Source organism: Solanum stenotomum, unplaced genomic scaffold, assembly GCF_019186545.1.
Source record: "Solanum stenotomum isolate F172 unplaced genomic scaffold, ASM1918654v1 scaffold28496, whole genome shotgun sequence".
Lineage (NCBI taxonomy): Eukaryota > Viridiplantae > Streptophyta > Magnoliopsida > Solanales > Solanaceae > Solanum > Solanum stenotomum.
Window position 1 is genome coordinate 165,393 of NW_026030018.1, and position 21,052 is coordinate 186,444.

At 33.2% G+C, this 21,052-nt stretch overlaps 2 protein-coding genes and 1 non-coding gene across 6 annotated transcripts; 2 read left to right on the forward strand and 1 right to left on the reverse strand.

The window, feature by feature from the left end:
* Window positions 1–2,438: 2,438 nt before the first annotated feature.
* On the reverse strand, window positions 2,439–4,493 carry LOC125851669 (uncharacterized). The gene has a single exon (XM_049531437.1). It carries the CDS (start codon window positions 4,491–4,493, stop codon window positions 2,439–2,441), a length of 2,055 nt encoding a protein of 684 aa, XP_049387394.1.
* Window positions 4,494–10,245: 5,752 nt separating this feature from the next.
* Window positions 10,246–20,626, forward strand: LOC125851677 (protein arginine N-methyltransferase 1.6). 4 transcript variants are annotated; one of them, XR_007444924.1, is made up of 15 exons: window positions 10,246–10,603; window positions 11,268–11,502; window positions 12,963–13,088; window positions 14,246–14,410; window positions 14,484–14,602; window positions 14,673–14,776; window positions 15,157–15,428; window positions 17,320–17,559; window positions 17,705–17,781; window positions 19,086–19,179; window positions 19,263–19,412; window positions 19,516–19,590; window positions 19,678–19,774; window positions 19,931–20,317; window positions 20,434–20,626. XR_007444924.1 is itself a non-coding variant. In XM_049531448.1 (14 exons), exons 1-14 carry the CDS (start codon window positions 10,293–10,295, stop codon window positions 20,083–20,085), a joined length of 2,220 nt encoding a protein of 739 aa, XP_049387405.1. In that variant the 5' UTR covers window positions 10,246–10,292; the 3' UTR covers window positions 20,086–20,626. The 4 variants fall into 4 exon arrangements, 3 of the variants coding, with proteins under 3 accessions (XP_049387405.1, XP_049387406.1, XP_049387407.1); XM_049531448.1 differs by having other exon boundaries at window positions 19,931–20,626; XM_049531449.1 differs by having other exon boundaries at window positions 17,320–17,550; window positions 19,931–20,626.
* Window positions 18,121–18,241, forward strand: LOC125851688 (U11 spliceosomal RNA). Its single transcript, XR_007444925.1, has one exon. It is a non-coding gene; the product is annotated as a U11 spliceosomal RNA (small nuclear RNA).
* Window positions 20,627–21,052: the final 426 nt, after the last annotated feature.

A 21,052-nucleotide genomic window follows, 5' to 3' on the forward strand; every position in this document is an offset into this window, starting at 1 on the left:
CATCCAATAGATTGTCCGATTTCCATCTTAGATTGCGAACAAAAAAAATATACTTACAAGAATCAATGATTTAAGTATAAGTCAAAACTCTATACACTAAAATCATTTATTACATAAGTAAATGAATATATAATCTATTAAATCTTTTATTTATTAAAATTGAATAAATAATTGTTCTATAATAAATATTATGTGAGCAATTATATAACAGTATGGATATATGTGAGTCGTTTATAGAACAATATGGATATATGTGAGTCACTTTCATAACGAGAGGTCTATCAACTTTTAAATAGCGAAATTGAGGAGTATATTATACCCTTTTCCCAATTTCTTTTTAAGTAAATAGGCTACAAACTATTGCAGGAAGAAATTCTCTAGAGATAATACCACTTCATTTCAATTAACAATTCAGATACAATATTACAAACTATTATTAATCTTCATACAATGAGGAAAACTTACTTAAGCACATGGTTAATGATATATATATGTTACCAACAGTACTATTATGCATATGCACTATGAGTAGAAGCTTCTATTTTATCAAGACAAACAAAACTGTATTTTAAATCGGAACTTTCCACATGTTTTTCATGCATAATCAGTAGAAGATTCGAAAAAATGACATTTCTTTTTCTTTTCTAACCACCATTATTATTATATGATAATAACATAATCATGATGGGCAATATGCTGATTTCAACTATAGTTTAGATTATTTTACATACTTGTCTAAAAGAGTACTTGTATGTACATACTACATCTACCTAGTTTTGTCTGGTCTGAATGTTCTGATTATGGTCATGGTGCTTGTTTCGAATTTTGACTTGTAGTCACAATAATGGATAAGAATTTATGTTATGTGTACTAACAAGATAAAATTACTTCAAAAATCTGCACCCTTCCATTACTAGTCTGCAAACTCCTTCCCCTTTTAGCTAGTATGTCCGCAACCCTGTTCTGCTCCCTGAATGTGTGGATTGGCTTTGACCTGCATTCAGATATAATGTTAGTGTAGTGCATGTGATCATCTTGTTCTATCATTGAGATTGCAGTAGTGTTTAAAATTACTTAAACAGTTATGTCACTTAAAAGATAATTAGAGACGCTCTATTTAATAGCATTGTCTCAAAACTTAGAAATTAGAATAAATAATATTTAATGTATTATAACAAGATAAACTTATTAAATGATGTATTAATTTCCCCAATCTCAATTTATATGAAAGTGTTTGACTGAACATGAAATTTAAGAATGAAAAAGAACTTTTGAAATTCGTAATTCAAAATAAGTCATTAATGTTTGTGTAATAGATGGAAAATTAAAATCAAACTATTAGTAAATATAGAAAAACATCATTCTTTTAAAAATGTTTAAAGAAAAAAAAAATGTCACGTAAATTAATATGACTCAATAAAAGATTCATTATACTATCAATGTACACAACATAAATGTAGGAGAAGAAAATATATGAACATGCAATAGAGATGGGAAGATCAAATATCGACGTACAGAAATGGAAACTCTACAAAAAATCTACACATACATCCACAATAATTGCCAGATGATACAGAAATTTTGAGCTAATTTCTTTGAAAATTACCTTAAAACAGAAAAATTGACTTGTTTACACGATTAGAATACAATTGGGGTGTGTTCCGCGGGGTATGTTTTTCAAATTTTTCATGTACGATTTGGTTAAAAAAATTGAAAATATTTTATTTGGACAAACAAGTTATTTAAAAATAAGGATAAAGAAATGACGACATTCCAACTTCCACATTGATTGTATTCTCCTCACCGATCACCTCCTAGGCCCCATCCCCCCACTGCCCACCCACAGTCTCTACCTCCACCCCTACCTCAGATAGTATTCTACTGCACGCCGGGTAGCACTTTTATTGTATATAAATTCTTTTAAAATAATATTTTTTTTATTTATAATACAAGAAAATAAATAAGAAACTGAATTATATTTTTGAAAAAATATTTTCCAAGGAAAACATCTTCCTTTATACTGAACAAACTTTGGTGTACATTGGTTTTCAAAGTCAAGGTCTTTATTCTTCCAAAGCATATAATCCACCCATTTCAACATTGACTGGAGTTTCATGGAAATTTCTACTCTACATGATTAATACTCCTAGTAATAGCAACTTACCTTTTTTATTATTTCTTTTTGGGAAATTATTAAGCAAAAAACAGGGGACTCATTCTTCTTTGGGACTTTAAAGTAATCATAATACCAAAAAGCACCAATGCATCACAAGTTGTAACAACTATAGTCCAAAGATAAACTTATTGCAGTTGAAATGTACACAAAATTAGTTGCTATTGTATTGAAAATTTGAAAGAGAATTCAAACAAAACTGGGAGAAGAGAAGCTCAAATATAATGAACAACTACTATGCATATCTCTCACTTTTTATTATACATTACTCAATAGGTATTCTAATTTCATCTAAACTTGAAGAATCCGAGTCACTGTTAGACGAATTAGTTGGAGTAACTTTCTCATGCTGCTGAATGAATTTTATTATTTCTTCAGTTTCACCAAGAAGACGAATAGCATGTTGGACATTTTCTTCCCTCATCTCTATGGCATTGGAAGAACATTTTTTAGTAATAGCACAAGGCATATTGATCAAATAAGCACCAAGTACACTTGCAATCATAGCAGATATATGATTGAATAAGTGCACTTCTGTCTGATCATCAATTTTTTCGTTGTCCTGTAATATGATTTGGCTCATTTGATACATAGAGTTTCCTGCTATAACTTCAGTTAGCTTTCTTGAGTAATCATCTTTTGTGGCGTAGTCTTGCGCTATGTCTGCAAAATTGTCGAGAATCTCTTTGCTTGTTTTTCCTTGAAGATCCATTTTTTGCAGATCTTGATCAAGCCATCTACGATATAGATATAGCTCCAACCATACTACGTCTGCTGCTTGTTTATTTTTCTCCGAGTTTTCATTGGTTCCAAGGATATCTTCAATGAAGCTGACATACTTGAGACCTTGGCTGACACTAAGCAAGAGACTGTCCACCATTTTGTGATCAATTTTAGGAATTGTTGTGGCAATTGCTGTTAAAGTTACTATAGACATTTTCCAACCAATATGTGGCTCTTGAAAGTGGTTGATGTCAAACTTACTGACTCCTCTAAAATCAGTCAGTTTCTGCAAGAGCTCAATGAGATGTTTTGGCTGCTGTTTTCTACCAATTTCCATCATCCAAGTGGTGTCATCCCTCTTGTTCGCCGTCACCAGAGTCAGCTCCTCCTCGCCTTCCAGATGTAAAACATATCGACTGATGTCTTCCTCCAGATTCTCTGCTGATTCTGATTCAGAGTTGATTATGTTGTTGCACTGCGAGGAAGAATAAAAGCACGAACGTAGCAAACTTAGGAGGAGAATAGGGAATAGTTGCACTATCTTGCTGACTACAACAATTAGTATCTGTACTCTTATGCAATTTAGCAAGATTATATTTTGTATCTGCTGGACTAACTTTCTGCATTTTGGATTCTTGATTTCCAGGGCAAAGGGACTATCTTTCCAATCTTTCAGTCTCTCAAGCCAATGCCTTTCTACTTTAATGCTTATGCTTTTGCTTGACGATTTAATTGTAGCAATGGCAAACCATCTGATAAGTGAGGATACTGTGCCTACTGCCACTCCAGCGGATTGAATCCTCGAAATGCAATATGTTGATCTTCTGTAATCAGACATGGACAGCACATGCGCATCAAATAAGTTGTCACGGAATGACACTTCCAGTAATAGCAGACAATTCAGACAACAGATAGCACAACAAGCAGCACAAGTAGCAGAACGCGCCATCACAAACTGAGGATTTCCTGTTTTTGCCATGACAAAAAATTTACTCAAATTTTCTTTCAGTTTCACTTCAACCGGTTTTTCACCGTCTACTGGATCATCAATTTCAATCATGTTGCCTCTTTCTCTGTACTCCAGTTCCAAATAACTTTTAATAGTTGGAACTGTAAGCGCGGAGAAGCACATGATCACAAATAGAAAAACCATAGAAAGCATAACAACAATATGTTCTGTTTTCTCCGAGTAGATAATACCGGTGCCTAATTCAATGCAGACATTAACAACAAGGGTGATCACAAGAATACCCAATGCTGTCATGCCCATGAGGATGTCCTTGTTATCCATCAGCGCGAGCGATGGCATAAAATTAGCCATTGCTGTAGACATAAAGACAACACTGCTAAGTTTAGCCATCTGATCAATTTTCCCTGGCATGGGATTGTTTAGATCAAGTGGCAACTTAACTACAACCCCTAACAATGTCAATGAAGCAGCATTAAAAGTGAAAAATTTGCATGGAAGCCAGAATTTTCGCCTTCTAATTCCTTGTACTGCATCTGCTAACATTGCAAGTATGCATATCAAAGATGCTGCTACAATATACCTCCCAATCCATGGCATTGGTGCACTGAAATTGTCATGATGAGACATATTATTAATTTGTGATGAGACCTTTTCTTGGAAGAGAGGTAATTTAGATAGAAAGTAATGGCCACAAACTTCCTTATATAGAAAACAACAACATACCTAGCAAAATCCCACTAAGTGAGGTATGAGGAGGGTGTAGTATACACAGACCTTACCATCACCTCGTGGAGATAGAAAGGTTGTTTCGGTTAGACCCTCACCTCTACTTATATAGAAAATTAGACTTTATTCCTAGTCTTGAAGCTCTTTGAGCATGGGCGGAGCTAGAACTCTGGGATATAGGTTCGGTCGAACCCAGTAACTTTTGCTTTGTGTTAAGAAATTCATTAATATTGAGGTTAGAACTCAGTTATTAACACTTGAAGCAGTTGTTTTAGAATGTAGAACCAATAAAATTAAAATTCTGACTCATCTTTTGAGTCTTAGTGTGCAGTTTGACATTTGCTATAGAATTTGATCAGTATGTTCATACCAGAGTACAAGTCAACTAACAATTAGTTAAAACAATAAAAAAAAAATGGGAATTATTCCTTCTGCAATAGAAAAATCCAAATCTTTTGGAGATTATACGAATAAAGTGAGAGCAATGTTTTTGAAAAAATTGAAGATTATAGGAAAAAGTCTATTCAATGCTTTCTTTGACGATAGCGACCTATATTTTGACCTTATAGTACTGAACTGAAATTTCCATGCAACTGATATCTTTTGATTTCTATTTCTAGTATATACACTTTTCAGTGGAAATTTCATGTCATATTTAGAGAATCAAAACATTGAAAATATCAAAATAATAATGAATTTTTTTTACTAATTCTTCTAATGGAAGTAGCGAAAACAAGTTGTATAAGTGACATTCCAAGTTTATTATCTCCTCCCCACCACTCCCATGCACCCCCGAAATCCTCACTTTCCATCCCTATCTGTCTGCATAATGTTTTGCTAGATAACATATAGATATTATTGGATAATATTTTCTTGTTTACTTACCAAACACTAGAAATTAAGTAAGACACTCACTTATTTTCCAAGAATAAAACATTTTCTAGAAAATAAATTTCCATGAAAAACATTTTCCTTCGTACCAAACACTTTAATAGCGGGTTAGAGTTATGAATGTATTAGTAATGTAGGAATTAGTTATGAGTGAATCTATGTAATATATTATGCAGAAATTAGTTATTATGTATTAGTTATACATTTATTAGTTATTCCATCTTCTATCATGCATAAAATAATGCATAGATTCCCTCATAATTATAACTTATACATGTATTAACTAGTTATGTGAGTTTCTAATTGTCTACCAAAGGTCATATTAATTTTATACATGAATGAATATCTTATTTTCAAGATACCTACGGAACGTTGTATAGGTTATACGAAAATTAATAAATGAATAACTTGTTTCTTATCCAACTACCAAATTCCACACTTAGTTGCAATAGTTGTCACAGTCCACAACCCCAACCCAACCCGCTCCTGAGTCAGATTTCCAACTTGTAAGAAGCTTTTTTTTTTTATACTTCATGTAACACTCAAAAATCAACAAAGACTAGAAGAACTAGAAAACTATTATAAATTCTTATCTATGTATGAACAAAAGAAAAGAAAGAAAAAGAAAAAACAAATTAGTAGTAAGTAGTAAATTAGAACCCTTATATTGACTAGCCGAATCTTATAAAACAAAAGTAATATTCTACCTTAATTCCTGCTCAAATAGTCAATGATACTCAGGGTATAGGGTGCTACACTCTAACAATAATTTATCTCAGGGGCGGATCTACAGTAGTGAGAAGTGAGAACGAATTTTCATAACTCAGTAACTTTCATACATATTTATGTGTATATTGACAATTTTGTTTAAATATTTGTTAGGAGCCCAATAACAAAAGTAATTTTTTAATCGAACAGTAAAAATAGAACTTGCTTAAACTTTTGCTACCCTCCTTGATGAGGGTTAAGTTTCTCTTGGGCACATATTATAAAGTTTTGTAATTTGAAACCACAACAAATAGCATTGAAAAAAGAAGCAAATCTACGGTCAAACAAAACCAAACTTCATACGTACTTGGCTATAGAAAGTAGATTTTTCCAATGCAAATTAAAATTAATTAATCTTAGTAGGACCTCAAAATAAATATCGAACATAGGAAGAATAAAAAATAAATACAAATCAGAGAAACATATAGGATATAGCCCATTAGCCATTAGTATTCTTATGACTCATTTGACTATTGAAAAATATATTCTTACAAATGTTACAGACATGAGCAAAATTGTTTGATGCAGAAAAGAACTAATTTTTTTTCTAGAAGAAGACCTTTGAAAATTGAAAATAAAGACAACACTGCATGCAAAGTTTAGTCATCTGGAGTAAGTGATCAATTAACAATAATTAGCTATGTCAATTAATTAAAAATGGGAATTAATTATTCCTTTTGCAACCAAAAAATCCATTTCTTTTGGAGATTTTATACTACATAAAGTTAGTTTTGAACAATTTGAAGATTATGTTGAAATCTTTTTGACCTTAATTACATAGTATTGAAGTGAAATTTCCATGCAGCAGACTTTGTTTTGTTAATTTCTACAATGCAATGTATTCTTGTGCTTCATTTCAATGGAAACTTCATTTCGTATTTAGAGGATAAAAAAATAAGAATTGAGATATGACAAAATTTCAATCTTGATATAAGTTTCTCATAGTAGGATAAATAAGACTATCCACTCATTATTATACCTTTTCAAACTCAATAACATTTTATCAGAGTTTCAACAATATTATGAGGTTCAAACAAGTCTTGCTATTATGACTTTATTATTAGTTTTTGGAGTTTAAATTATGACCTACACATTCAAAATTCAAATATTTATTTAAGAAATATTCAGCATATTGTGTTGGAATTTTTCCGTGTTTTAGTTAGAAGTATTCCAACATTTACTTTAACATTAAAACTAACTAAATTTAAATAATGTCAAAAAATGACTGTTTAGCTTTCTGGATTGATTGAGCCTAGAAGCAATTTTATTTTTTTATAAAATGAAATCAACAAAATAGGAGACCCACAAAAATAAAAAAAAATTAACTAAATGATAACCACTTGACTAGCCCAATCTTATGAAACAGAGTAAGTACCATATTTGTTACTCAATTAATTAATCAACTATGATGATAGCAGGGTAGATATTATTCCACTCATACAAACGTTTGTGATTGGATTTGATTATGTTCCCATTTGTCTAACTTTGTAATCTCTTTTGGTGACTTTTTCCTTATGTTTTGAGAGACATAGAGAATATGCAAAATCTTCTTCCAATCTTAATTTTATTTTCTAAATCCATCTTTTTGACCTCCTCATTTTGGCACTTATTAGTTTTATTATATCTTAATTTTATTATTTGCATATCAATTATTAATTTTTAATTATTATGATCTTAATTATTAAATGTGTTTGTTTTTAAATATGTTTTAACCACCTAATTAATCTAAATAGATTTGAATTATCCTGTATTATGATATGTAACGAAGTCTTATTCAAAAAATTCTACAAAAATAACAGGTTATTAATATAATTTTATTCGGTTAACGCTATTGCTATTGCTATCAACCCACAATTATCAACTGTCGCTGCTGCCGCCCATCTCCCACAACCACTATCACTATCAATCATTATAATAAGACATCACCATTAGTACTAGTCACAATTTACAATGAGCACAATCAACCATCATTACCATGCGGCAACCAATCACTACTGATAATCATCACCACTAGATACTACTCCCTCCGTCCCTTTTTAGTTGTCCACTTTAGAAATGACACACAGATTAAGGCAACAATGATTAGCACAGTGAAGTTACAATTTTACCCTTATGACAACTTTTCACTTCAAAATTACAACCACTTATTTGAATTCAAGTGAAATAAATTGGAGGGAAACAACATACACTTTTACAATTTTCAAGAAGTGTAAAAGTGTAAATAAGGGTATAATAGGAAAAAATTTGTTGTCCTTTCTTGATTTGTCAAAATGGACAACTAAATAGGGACAACTAAAAAAGGAAATATGGACAAGTAAATAGGGACGGAGGGAGTATTATATATTGCTAACCACCGGCATCATTCGTCATCGCTATCAATAATGACATCATCCACCATAACTATTAGTTGTCAACACCAACTATCACCATCAAGCAATATGTCAGCCACCATAAAATACTAATTACTACTCATAATTATCATCATTAGTCATCACCATCAACAATCACTATATAATTTTTAAAAAATACTCTTTTGGTGTAGTAGTAGATTAATTTAGTACTCCATTTATTATGATTTAAATAAACACAAATCTTACATATTCAAATGTTTTAAAGATGGTTTTAATTATTTAGTATTCAGATTCTAATATAGCATTTTAGTATTCATATTAAGATATCTAAATCATAGTTAGAACCATCAATATGAACTATGCATGTTGAACCGGTCAGCCCAATTCTTGATTTGTACTATGATTTTTGAAGTCCATTTAAAAAATAAAAATTTTAAGTTGGCCCGAGTAACCAAACTAGCCCATGAATCTTGAGCAAAGTTGGTTGGGCTAGGACTAGGGTAAAAAAAATAGCAACTTCACATATAGCAAACATAAAAATTATATTTGTAAGTTATAACTATAGTTTGCATAATTGCGCTCCATAACAAATTTTATGTTTGCTATAGAGCTTTTGATTTATATAATTCACTACAAACATCCAATTTTATACAAATTGTTCAATTTTGTATAAATTCATTTATACATTGTAATTTGTATAGTAAGATTTGTATTTGTATAATTATAAATGTATAGGACGAAAATATATGTATTTGTATTTGTATATACACTTTTCTCTCGCTTTATACAAACAAAAAGAACGCATTTTATACTGAAATGTATAAAATGACTAATTGTATACCGAAAATGACTAATTGTATATCGAATCAGATGACAAAAAACGGGGATGTTTGTTGCGAATTACAATTAAAATAAACTATGGCTATAACATTTAATTTGAATTAATAATTTGCTATTTCATACAATTTTTCCTAAAAAAAATAATTAAAAAACATAGAGTATTAAAAGGGTAAATTTCATAAATATACAATAAATTAGTTTTCTTTGCATCAAATATAACCAAATTTTCATTTTCATTTTGCATTAAAAAATAATCCAAAGTTGGTTCTATCGTTAATAATTTGATTTTAAAATGCCCTTATTATTACTTAGTAGGTCAAAAATGTCATTTTTCTTATAAATCTATTATTTATTTTCTTTTAAATACATTTTATTTCTAGTAAAAATATTACTACTTTTAAAAAATTACTGTATTTCTAGAGAGTTTAAAAAAATCATATTATTTTTTTTCCCTTTTTAATCTCATTTTATTAATTAAAATAGCATAACTATATGTACCTTCTCAAGTAATAATATATGTTAGATATATAAGATCATAGTAATCTCATTATTAATTTTATTTTAATAACGATAAAAAAATTTTATAAAACAAAAAATATTTGCATTTCTTAATGTTTTTTGAAGTGAAATAGGATAAACATTTACTAGTAATAAAAAATATTATTTAAACAAGAATATATTTAAAAAGGAAACAATATATTTATTTGGTAAAAAGACATTTTGACTTCAAGTAGCAATAGAAATATTTTTAGACCAAACTACGCATTTTTTGTTCAAATCCACAAACTAGTTGGAGGACCCTTTTTCGTATCCAGCATCGTCCGAAACATTCTTCATAGTCTTCACATCTATGCAGTGCCTTTTCCCTAAAACCCTAAACCCCCAATTCCTTGTCCGTTCCTTCAACACTACTCGCTCAAAGGCCTTCACTGTCCGAAGCATGAGTTCCGGGTCACGAATGTTCCAGCTCAAAGTCGACCCACTTACCGGAAACTCCGAGTGGGTCGTCATTGAAGAAGATGAAGCTTCAGGAGATGCTACAGAACAGCTTCTTGCCAACACTTCTTACCTTGACATGCTTAATGATACTCGAAGAAATAAAGCTTATAGGGAAGCCATTGACAAGACCATAACCAAGCCTTGCCATGTTCTCGATATTGGGTATTCACTAGTTATATTTTCATTAACGAAATCATTTTCGGAAGTTAAATTACTTTGAAATGTTGAAAATGTTATCTCTATCCCGACTGTATTTGCTCCTATCGGATATTATATTTGTAGTACATATAACTATTGAAGAATCACTTGAAGTATCTATGATATACCTTTATGTTCCATTTTGTATAACTTATCCAGTAAATGATTCTCGAGATAAAACATTTTTCATGAAGAATATTTCCTCGACACCGGACGTAGTTTTAATTTAACTTAGCTCAAAAGTCAGGCCCTTTATGTATAAGAATGGAATCAGCAGAAAATGAAGAACTAAACAGAGGGTCTATTATAAGCTCTTTATCGTTTCAGCTTTTTCCGGAATGAGAAGTAAGCAACAAAATTTAAAGGGGAAACACCGAAAGATTGGTTCAAGATGATAATAAGATGAAAGAAAATATATGTTAATAGTAATATGTTAAGTAAGAGCAACCAAATGTAAGAAGGAAAAAAGGCGACAAAAGCTTGGTCTATATAAACTATGACTTTACTGTTGACAAATTTTTGCTACAATTAGGTAGGTCTTAAGACTTGTCTTTGGTAGATGTATGGTTTGTTAATTGGGAGTCAACATACTTATATTTTACATTCTTGTTTTTGATACAAATTGCAGAGCGGGAACTGGTTTGCTATCTATGATGGCAGCCCAAGCAATGGATAATGGAGATTCGGTGGAGAGCTCGGGTTCAAAGGGGATGGTTACCGCATGTGAGTCATATCTTCCTATGGTAAAATTGATGCGGAAGGTTTTGCATGCCAATGGTATGCAAAGAAAAATCCGCATCATTAACAAGAGGTCAGATGAACTAGAAGTTGGTGTGGACATGCCTTCACGGGCAGATGTGCTTGTGAGTACACTAGTTTTTTTTTCTTCCTATTACTAGATCCAGACTATTGACATGGTTATGCTGAACATGTGCCTATGATTGATAAAGTAGTCAGGAAGTTTTTCCACGACATCTAGTCGGGTAAAAAAGAGTACATTGTGGGCTAATCTGTGAAGTTTTACTTACAGAATTTGCTGGATAAAATGAAAGATGCATTCACCTAATTTGCTGTTTAAATATGCTAACAATTTCAATCTTCGTTTTGCCTCGTTTATGTAAACATTATTTAACATGATGCCATTCTACTTCAAGTTTTGTGGATACCGGGCCGGTTGCTGTATATGAAAATTACCAGTCTATATGGCCATTTTGTTTGACACCATTGGCGCAAAGTTTAAAATGTTATGTACTCCCTTCATTTCATTTTAAATGACATTGGTTGACTGGACGCGAAGTATAAGACATTAATTTGACATGTATATTATATAAATGGTGGTAAAAAAAGGTATTGAAGTAGTGGGTCAAAAGGCTAATTTGGAAGAGCAAAAATCACATCAAAGGTATAAAAAGTTTCAATAATTAAATGAATTGAATTTTTGAAAGTTGTATAGAGTAGCTTTATTTGCATTATGGTGTCAACATTGTGCAATGTCTCCAAGTAGAAAAAGTATGATATGAAGCAGAATGGAGGGAGTACAATATAAGTGGTAATGGAATAGTATAATAGTGCTAAAAAGTTGGTAGAGGAAAATTACTTTTACTTGTGTCTTGGTCTCTAACTTTGGATGAGATTCCTCATGCACAACTTTTGAATATTCTTTTTTTTGCGCTCCTATTTCTAAAGGGTGAGGGTGTAGTTATGATATAAACAAAATTCATATCATCACTCTTAAAAATGAACGTCTATTCTCATATATTAAGCTACAACCATTGGTAGGAAAATAAATTTTATCGTGTGTAAATGGTGTCTATTTCTTTAAATGGATACTTCCTCTTCACTACTTCTTACTTGATAATATTTTATTGCTTGAAATAATAACACAGGATCAACTTCTACATAAATTTCAAACTTCCAAGAGTAACATTTACTCAGACTTAAGGGCTTACTTCTTAATTTCTCAAATAAATAAATTCAAGTCTATCTATAGACTCTTCATCATTAAATTGGATGAGACAATAAAGTACTTTATTTTCCATATCATGTAGATTATTTTTTTTGGGGGTAAAGCCGTTTTGCGTTTTTGCGATTTTTCAATCCAAATACTACCGTACTTTATTTTTGTTTGGGTTTCAGTTTGTAATGAGTTGTTTTAATTTGGGTTGGTGGTTTGGTTCCTTTTCTGAACACCTTATCTCAAGTGGAGATTCACGCTGCACATCTGCCATGTTTTATAATGTTAAAAAGATTGAATGGTTGATTGTTAACCAATGACATGGTATTGTTGCATGAATGCTTGCTAATCATTTACCACTCAATTCAGGTAAGCGAAATACTCGACTCTGAGCTTTTGGGAGAAGGGTTAATTCCAACTCTGCAGCATGCTCATGACCAGCTACTGGTAGACAATCCGAAAACAGTGCCTTACCGTGCAACGGTTTATGGTCAGGTGTTTGACCATGGCTATCATATTTAAGTATTCTTTTGCAGATTGTAAGTTTAATTTGTTTCTTGTAGTTTGCTTTGATTTAATTTAATCTTCAGACTACTCTGCATCACGTGGTAATGACATTGACCCGACTAATAGGACTCATGGTCAACTAGGGAGTCAGAGAAGCACAATGACTTACTATGAGTAGTCTATATGCTGACAATAGGGACCAATTTCATAAATCACCTGCCTAAGGCAAGAGGAAACCTCAAAGTAACCAAAAATTAAATGAATTAAAAAAATATCGTCATCTATAATAACATTGTACCATTGTCCTGATTAAAAAAAGGTAGTACCATTGTGATATGCTGTAAAAAGAAAATGGAACATCATATAATTTGCCAACAATCCTACCTGTACCAGGTACTAATTTCTAATGACAGATGTAGAACATTTTGCGTTATAATCAAAACTTTTAGTCTAATTCTTGTTACATCAAAATTAGAAGAATGGGCTTTTATGGATACATATAGATGAATAGAAGAAAAAGAAGAGCTCGTCTTACGCAATACGATCACTATTAAAGAAATTCTACTTTATTTTTCACTATTAGGAAAATTTCCCGTACCAATTGGTTTATATCTGTTCTACTTCTACCAGATGGTGTAGGGTCAGGGTCCTTTGGTTGCAGGCAGTTACTTTTCAGCTAAACCTGCAATTTTCCATAAACTGACTGGTTACTTGTCCTCTCCGAAAACCCATTGGTTCAGTTTTGGGTGGGTCTTGAAAAGTTCACTGACCTTGTTAGCGTGCTATCATTTAGATAGCTCAGTTTCCCTTTCTTGGTTGATCGGTAAAGTCATTTAGATAATTTGTGTGTCCTGATTGTCGGGCTGGGTTTACTATTTTTGCATCAGTTGAAATTCAGGTGCCATTGCAAGTGCTTCTTAGTAAATTTCAGATAAACTCATCTTATATACAGTTGACAGAACTCATTTCAGATCTACAAACTAATCAGATATTCCTTTTATATTTATTGAACTTAGCTAGTGAGTAATAACTTGCCTGCCATCATATTACTTGGTTGCGATATACTAAAATCGTTAGGGTATGTTCCAGCCCACTGGGTTCCTGTGGTTATAAATTAGTTATTTGTTTCCCAACTTGCCTTCCAGCTGGTAGAAAGCACAGATTTGTGGAAGCTGCATGATTTGTATAACACTGAGAAAGAAGTACTAGATGAAATTCGTCTTGTTCCAGAAGGAATGGATTCAGCTTTATGTGTCAAACGGCAACAATTTTCCATGCATTGTGATGCATTGGAAGAAAACATCAAGCTGGTAAAGTACTTCAGAACAAAAGATGTTTCTATATTGACAACTTCTGGGATACCACTCACTTCAATTTATACAGCTATCAGAACCCTTCAAAGTATTTGATTTTGACTTTTGGAGAAGGCCGGATAGTCATCGTGTAATGGAACTGAGTGTACAAGCTACTAATACTGGCACTGTTCATGCTATAATCTCATGGTATTTATTTTGGTTCTGAAGTGATTTTGTTTTCTCACATTAAACAATATATAACTTGGTTACTTTTTAGGTGGTTGCTCCAGCTTGATGAGAAAAGCACTATCTTCTACTCCACTGCACCAAAATGGATAAGTTACCCATCTAGTATGGAAGGATTTAATTCATCTATCAGCTGTGAGTGGAGTATCTCTGTGTTTTTCTTTTCTTTTAACATGAGGGCAAGATTTTTGTAGTTTCTAGAGGCAATTTGGATAGAACTACATATAATCTTGTTTAATTTCTTTTGATATTTCCTGTATGTAATCATAAAAATTAGTACTTCCCTAGTGTTGATTTTGACATAAAAAATACATACCGTTTCATTTTATATTATTTTTGGATAGAACTGGATACTTTTTCACTTGTGGATTTACTGCAAGGAGTACTCTTTCACATTATTATATTTGTTATTGGTATCCTTTACATTCCTATAAATGGAAAAATGAGTAACAGGCTTTCTAGTATCAGAGTCAAACCTAACTCCTTATTTGTGCTTTTATCTGTATGCACTATAGGGAGTCAGAATTGGTGTGACCACTGGAAACAATGTGTTTGGTTCATACCAAAGAAAGGTTTGTCTTTATTGAAGGATGAAGAAGTTAGTTTACTGGCTGTTCACACTGATACTAGCATCTCATATGAAATGAAGACTTTGTCCCAGAACTTGGAACTTGGACAAAGTGAGCTCAGTGCTCAGAAGTACCAAATCACTTCGCTGCCAGAAAAAATTGCATTATATAGTGATGTCAATTGGAGATGCTCAATGCTGAAAGCTATAAAAAATGCAGTAAGTTTTCACATCTATTCCATGGAACCACCAACCAAAAGAATGTTTGTACATCCACATCAATTGTTCAGTTTTTTTTTCAAAAGAATGTTTGCACATGTGCATTCATTAAGTATAGTTCATTAGAATTGAGCAGTGTGAACCTTAACTCAGAAAATAACAACGAAAACATGTTTGGATGTTTGCAATTGATGTTGGTTATCATATCATTGTTTGCTTTTGATGAATCAAAGCCATATGCTTTCAGATTTTCGATGCTTATGGTATTTGGTGCTTCTCAGGTTTACTTTACCCCTTTGAGTTGATTATATTTGATGCATCATTTGATGTTTTATTGCTTCCATTCTCAATGTGTTTGTTCCTTACTATATATTTTTTTATCAAGTGACAAAATTTGTTAAGTTTTCTATGACGTATTTGTTGTGCATATTTCATCATTAGTTTTTGCACTTGTTGTTCACAATGTTGTCGATCCTGATTTTAATCTCTTTATTATCTCACTCAGCACCTTTAAATTTCAATTTGACAGACAGTCATTTAAGTATCTGTTATTAGGTTTAACAAAATCAAGCAGAAGATCAACCTCTTTTCTATTCTCTCCTGCCAACGCCACCGCTCTATCACCCCATTGGCTCATTGTCTCCCATCAGTTAATCAGTTACTTTAGTAGCAGTATTAATAATCTTCAATTGCAAGTCGTTTTTTGTTACAATGCCATATGCCTATTTATCAAGATTGGGACAATAGAGAATGAAACAATGAAAGGAATTCGACAGAGGATCTTTTGTGTGGATTGAGAGGATCGAGGATTTTTGTATGGAATTTCAACACCAATCACCCTCACAAAGCTAAATGTTTACTTAAATCTTTTTTGCTGGACTAAGTTAACCCCTGTAAATTTTTGGACTTCGTCATCTCCCTGATTTTAGATTCACACATCCTAAAGGGCTTAACAAACTGTCTTCTGCTTTTTGTAACTATGCATCCACTTGATGGCTTTTAACAATATACCTTCATCAAAAGGACAAGAAGAAAAAAAGGAAATTGTTGACAACAGGAGAGGGTGAAAGAGAGATAGAAGAGAAGAAGTTCAAAAGCAGAAATAGCTAAGAGGAGATTTTGTACATCAGAAGAAAAAAAAAAGTCATTGTGAAGAAAAGTAGAAGAAATTAGCAAATCAAGAGAGAACAGAAATAGAATTAATGAAAGAGAGTACTGGCTGACCAAAGAAGAAGAAGATTGCATAAAGCTGATTTTCCCTTGTGTTCTTTCTTTGGTGGTTAAATCTTTTAAAGTTGGGTTCAAAGAGAGCACTTTTCTCTTTAATTGCATTACTCTTCACTTTCTGATTAAGTTGTTCGGATACTCCAAAAATGCCATGTAGCCGTGTCAGATCCTCCAAGGATGGCATTTTCGGAGGATCCGAGCAACGTAGCTTTCGAAGCACATTTATTCAAAGAAGCGTCACTTCACCCAGACAAACAAGTAAACTGTAGCTTCTTAAGCAACAGGTGATTACTTCTACTACTGATGGTAGCGTGTAACTCCTTAAGTATTGTTATTTTGGGGGGAGAATTTTTAACTCCTCAAGTATTGTGCCAAATTCATTGTTAAAAGGAAGTTCTCATCAACATAGTTCCTCAAGTTTATTGTTCTACATCTTCTTTTGTTTACTGCCGATATTTTTTTCGTCCTATCCGTTTTCATGTTGTTTCCTATATTAACTATTCTTACTGAGGAACAAAGTAAGCCAGATCATATGTGCTAATAATTACAATCATGCATGTTATTATTGTTTACATGGAACTGACTGCTTGTTTTGCTATTTTTACTAAAATTTTTGACTTCAAATTGTCAGTTGGAGTTAATTGTGCTCCTTTGCTCCTTACAGATGAAGCAGAAAACTCCCTCCTTGTGTGTTGTTGTGGATGATAGCATATTTCTTGCGGTTGCTCTTGCCCATCTCGCCAAAGGGTCTCATGTGCTATCATTGTTTCCAGGACTGCAAGAGAAAGGTGCGCTATATTTGCAAGCTGCTGCAGCTGCAAATGGTTATTCAAAGGATCATGTAGAAGTTCAGAAGATGAGTGAACTGTTGACCTCTCAAAGTAGTCAGGAGAAGGTAGCAAATGTAACAATTTTTCTCTTGAACCTCGACCATGATTGCTTCTTGTTGTCTGTTCTACCCTATTTTTCATGGCATCTCAAAAATGGAACTTTGGCTGCCTAACACTATACCACTTCCTTACAAATGCTGATGATTTGTTGTTTCTCAGCAGATTGACTTGTTAGTTGGGGAACCTTTTTATTATGGTAACAACAGTGTGCTTCCATGGCAAAATCTACGGTTCTGGTAAATATGATGTAACTTGTTCCTTTGATTTTAGTATACTGAGTTGATGCTGTCTGAAATGATTCTGTGCTGCGCTTTTATGGATAGATTATTCAGTACTGGACATTGAATGCTTTAAATTATTTGTTGGAAAACAATCTTGGAATGTGGTCTCTTTAGATCAATGCTTGTTATATTTTTCTTGCATTTGCTTTTGTTGGTGATTTCCCAGCTATACTGTTTTGATAATCTCATCACTGCTGATCAGCGGTTATGTCTTTCATAACACAGCTAAGAGGATTGATGTCATCAACACTGTGGAATTTTTTTACTAGTATTGATTGTAATATGTAATGAATAAAAAAGGGTCGGTTGGCTAAATATGCCACTCTGCCTGTGTGGCGAGTGCTGTATGGCTATTAAGACATATGGCACATAATTTGTGTAACTTTATAGGGTTGGCTCCTTGGCCGACCCTCAAAAAATAAAATAAAATGTAATGAAACTCTTAGCTAGTGCCTCACTGAGTTCCAAATACCACCTGAATCTAATCAGAACACATAGGCACAACATGTCCTGCGAACCGCTTTGGAATTACAATCAGCACTAAAGCACTGCGCCACTGCCTAACAATGTGTCAGTTACTAATAGAAGAGCATCACTTTATTTCTTAGAAGCTGTAGTGGATATAAACCTGTATTTCTTGTTCTAAGCTGACAAGGGAGTGATCGGTCAGTGTTAAAGAACCTTTACTTCCAACCATAAGGTTGGGATTTGAATCACCAAGGGAGTAAAGTGAGAAATGCCACTGTGGCCCTCTTGGCTATAGGGTTTTGAGGAGGGGATGGGGTTAACTGTATCAACGTAATAAAAATTTCATATCATTGTAAGCTGCATTTATAGAGCAGTTACCATTTGACGTAAAACAATCTCCACCTTTGGACATACTGAGATTAGAAACTGCCACTACATGCAATGGTTGAGAACCCTAAGGTCTCAGGTTCAAAACTCAGTGGAGACAAAAAAAACACTAGGTGATTCTTCCCATCTGTCCTAGCCATGGTGGACAGAGTTACCTGGTACCTGCTGCTGGTGGGAGGTGGGAGATATCCCGTGGAATTAGTCGAGGTGCGCGTAAGCTAGCCTGGACACAACGGTCATCAAAAAAATAATTATGTTCCTGTTCTTCAATTCTGCTGCTGCTGTATGACTCTTTATTCTTTTCGTGGAGGTGGAAGTTATTATAATGCCTATGAGAAATGTGAAATTCTTTTCATGGGAATTTACTTATAAAGTATCTATTCTGATTATGATATCATTTGTAGGAAGGACCGAAGTTTATTGGATTCAATCCTATCAGAAGGTGCAGTGATTATGCCTTGCAAAGGATTGTTAAAGGCTTGTGCGATGTCTCTTCCTGTAAGCTCATGGATGCATTCTGTTTGATGCTTTGACCATGAGAAGAGTTAAATTCATGTGGACATGTTAAACTGTTTGTGCAGGACCTTTGGCAAAGTCATCAGTGCCTGCAACATGTTGAAGGCTTTGATCATTCAGTTGTCAATTCCACATTAGGGGCATGTGGAGGTTTACCTCCTGGACAAGAAAATCCTACTCTACCTTTTTCAGTCTGGCAATGTGGGGAGAGCAAGGTAGTTTACATCATCTTTGAGGAAGAAGAATGCTACAAATTAGACTATCTAATGCAACAAAGTTTAAATCTGTTGTTGATACAATTGAGATTTAAAATTGCAGAAAATGAGCGATATAGTTACTATCATGGAATTCAATTTCCTGAAAACAATAAGCCCATGTTCTGGAAAAGCTAAGGTATCAGGTCTTACATGGAAACTGGCAAGATTCTGTTAACAATAAAGACAGTTTGCAACATTAGCTCACAAAACCAAGGTTTCGCAGGTAGAATTTATTACACATGGAAAATGTCATGGATTTGTTCTTTGGATTGACTGGGTGATGGATACAGAAGAATCCATTGTCTTGTCTACAGGACCAGGTGTGTCTTTGAGAAGTCGCTGTCTAGACAATAATTACTAAGACATTTTGTTTGGGGTGTCAAATGCTTGCTTCTTGTTTTCTTCACAAAATTTTGCTGTATCCCTTTATCCTTGAATGAAGTTTCAGTAACTTAGTGATCTTCTATCTGATTCAGAACAAAGATACTGGAAGCAAGGGGTTAAACTTCTGAAGGAGCCCGTGGCTGTGGGGAGCCATAGATCTGCCACCACTGATTGTCACTCAGCAGATATTGAAACGTCTTTCGTTCCATCAACTGGTGACCTCATTGTAGATTATGCTTTCTTATAACCAGGAGTGCATCAGTTGCCTTACCCAATTGGACTTGCTGGGAGTATAATCTTCTCAATGCCATCCAAGTCCAAAGCTGCAAGTCATCGTACTCCTCACTCTAAGTGGCATAAATACATCAGCAATGAAGGTCTAACACAAATTCCAAGGCCACAACTTCAAGGATATTAGGGTGATCAGCACTACTTACTGTAAAATACTGCAGTCTGCAACTCCTTGATAGCGAGTTACTGTAAGATTATATTACCCAAATGTGATCTTGTGTGCAGAAGTTTTGCATCTAGGTTTGTAGTTTCGATTGGTTTGATCCAACATTCTAAGCGTTTTCTACATGTTGCCATTTTACAGGTCATTTTCATCTCACTATTAGTTTGTTGAAAGAATTGCTTCTTGCTGAGCTGCCACCAGAAAGTAAACGTGAAATAGCAGCTACTTCATACTGATAATTTATTACTCTTGGAAAAGAAAGGATCCTTCAAAATTTCATGCTTAATGTGTCAAACTCAAATATATGTTTAAGAGTATTTAGATATCACTGGAATACTCTCCCAGTGTGCCTTATCATATCCATTTTTAATGAGATACCATACATCATTGTGTCAATTTTGTCATAAAACACAACTTTCATGTCTCCATCACTAGAGAGAGGGAGCGCTTTACCCCTAAAGTAAGATTTTTTGGTGTGAATCTGGATTAGTTGGGTCTGGTAGGGAACTTGAAAGAATAAAGGAGATGGTGAATAATTCATTGTTACACTGTGTTGCTGTCATTCATTTCCCACTAAATTTCTATCAGTACGAAGGAACAAAAAATAATACTAGGCCCCAAAATTGGTCCTGATCACATGATATGAAATTATTGCTCAACAAAATTTTCGGTTGAGAAATAATTTCATTTTTCACCTTCAAAAGACTCGAAAACAGTTAAATGAGTGACATATTTGTGGGCTCAAATTACCATCTATTCT

Bases quoted from the DNA above. Each gene is read 5' to 3' on its own strand.
- LOC125851669 (XM_049531437.1), bottom strand. From the start codon at position 4,493: ATGTCTCATCATGACAATTTCAGTGCACCAATGCCATGGATTGGGAGG.
- LOC125851677 (XM_049531448.1), top strand. From the start codon at position 10,293: ATGCAGTGCCTTTTCCCTAAAACCCTAAACCCCCAATTCCTTGTCCGT. The intron at 14,777-15,156 runs GTGAGTGGAGTA...TATGCACTATAG, and splicing joins ATTTAATTCATCTATCAGCT to GGAGTCAGAATTGGTGTGAC. The intron at 15,429-17,319 runs GTAAGTTTTCAC...TGCTCCTTACAG, and splicing joins TGAAAGCTATAAAAAATGCA to ATGAAGCAGAAAACTCCCTC.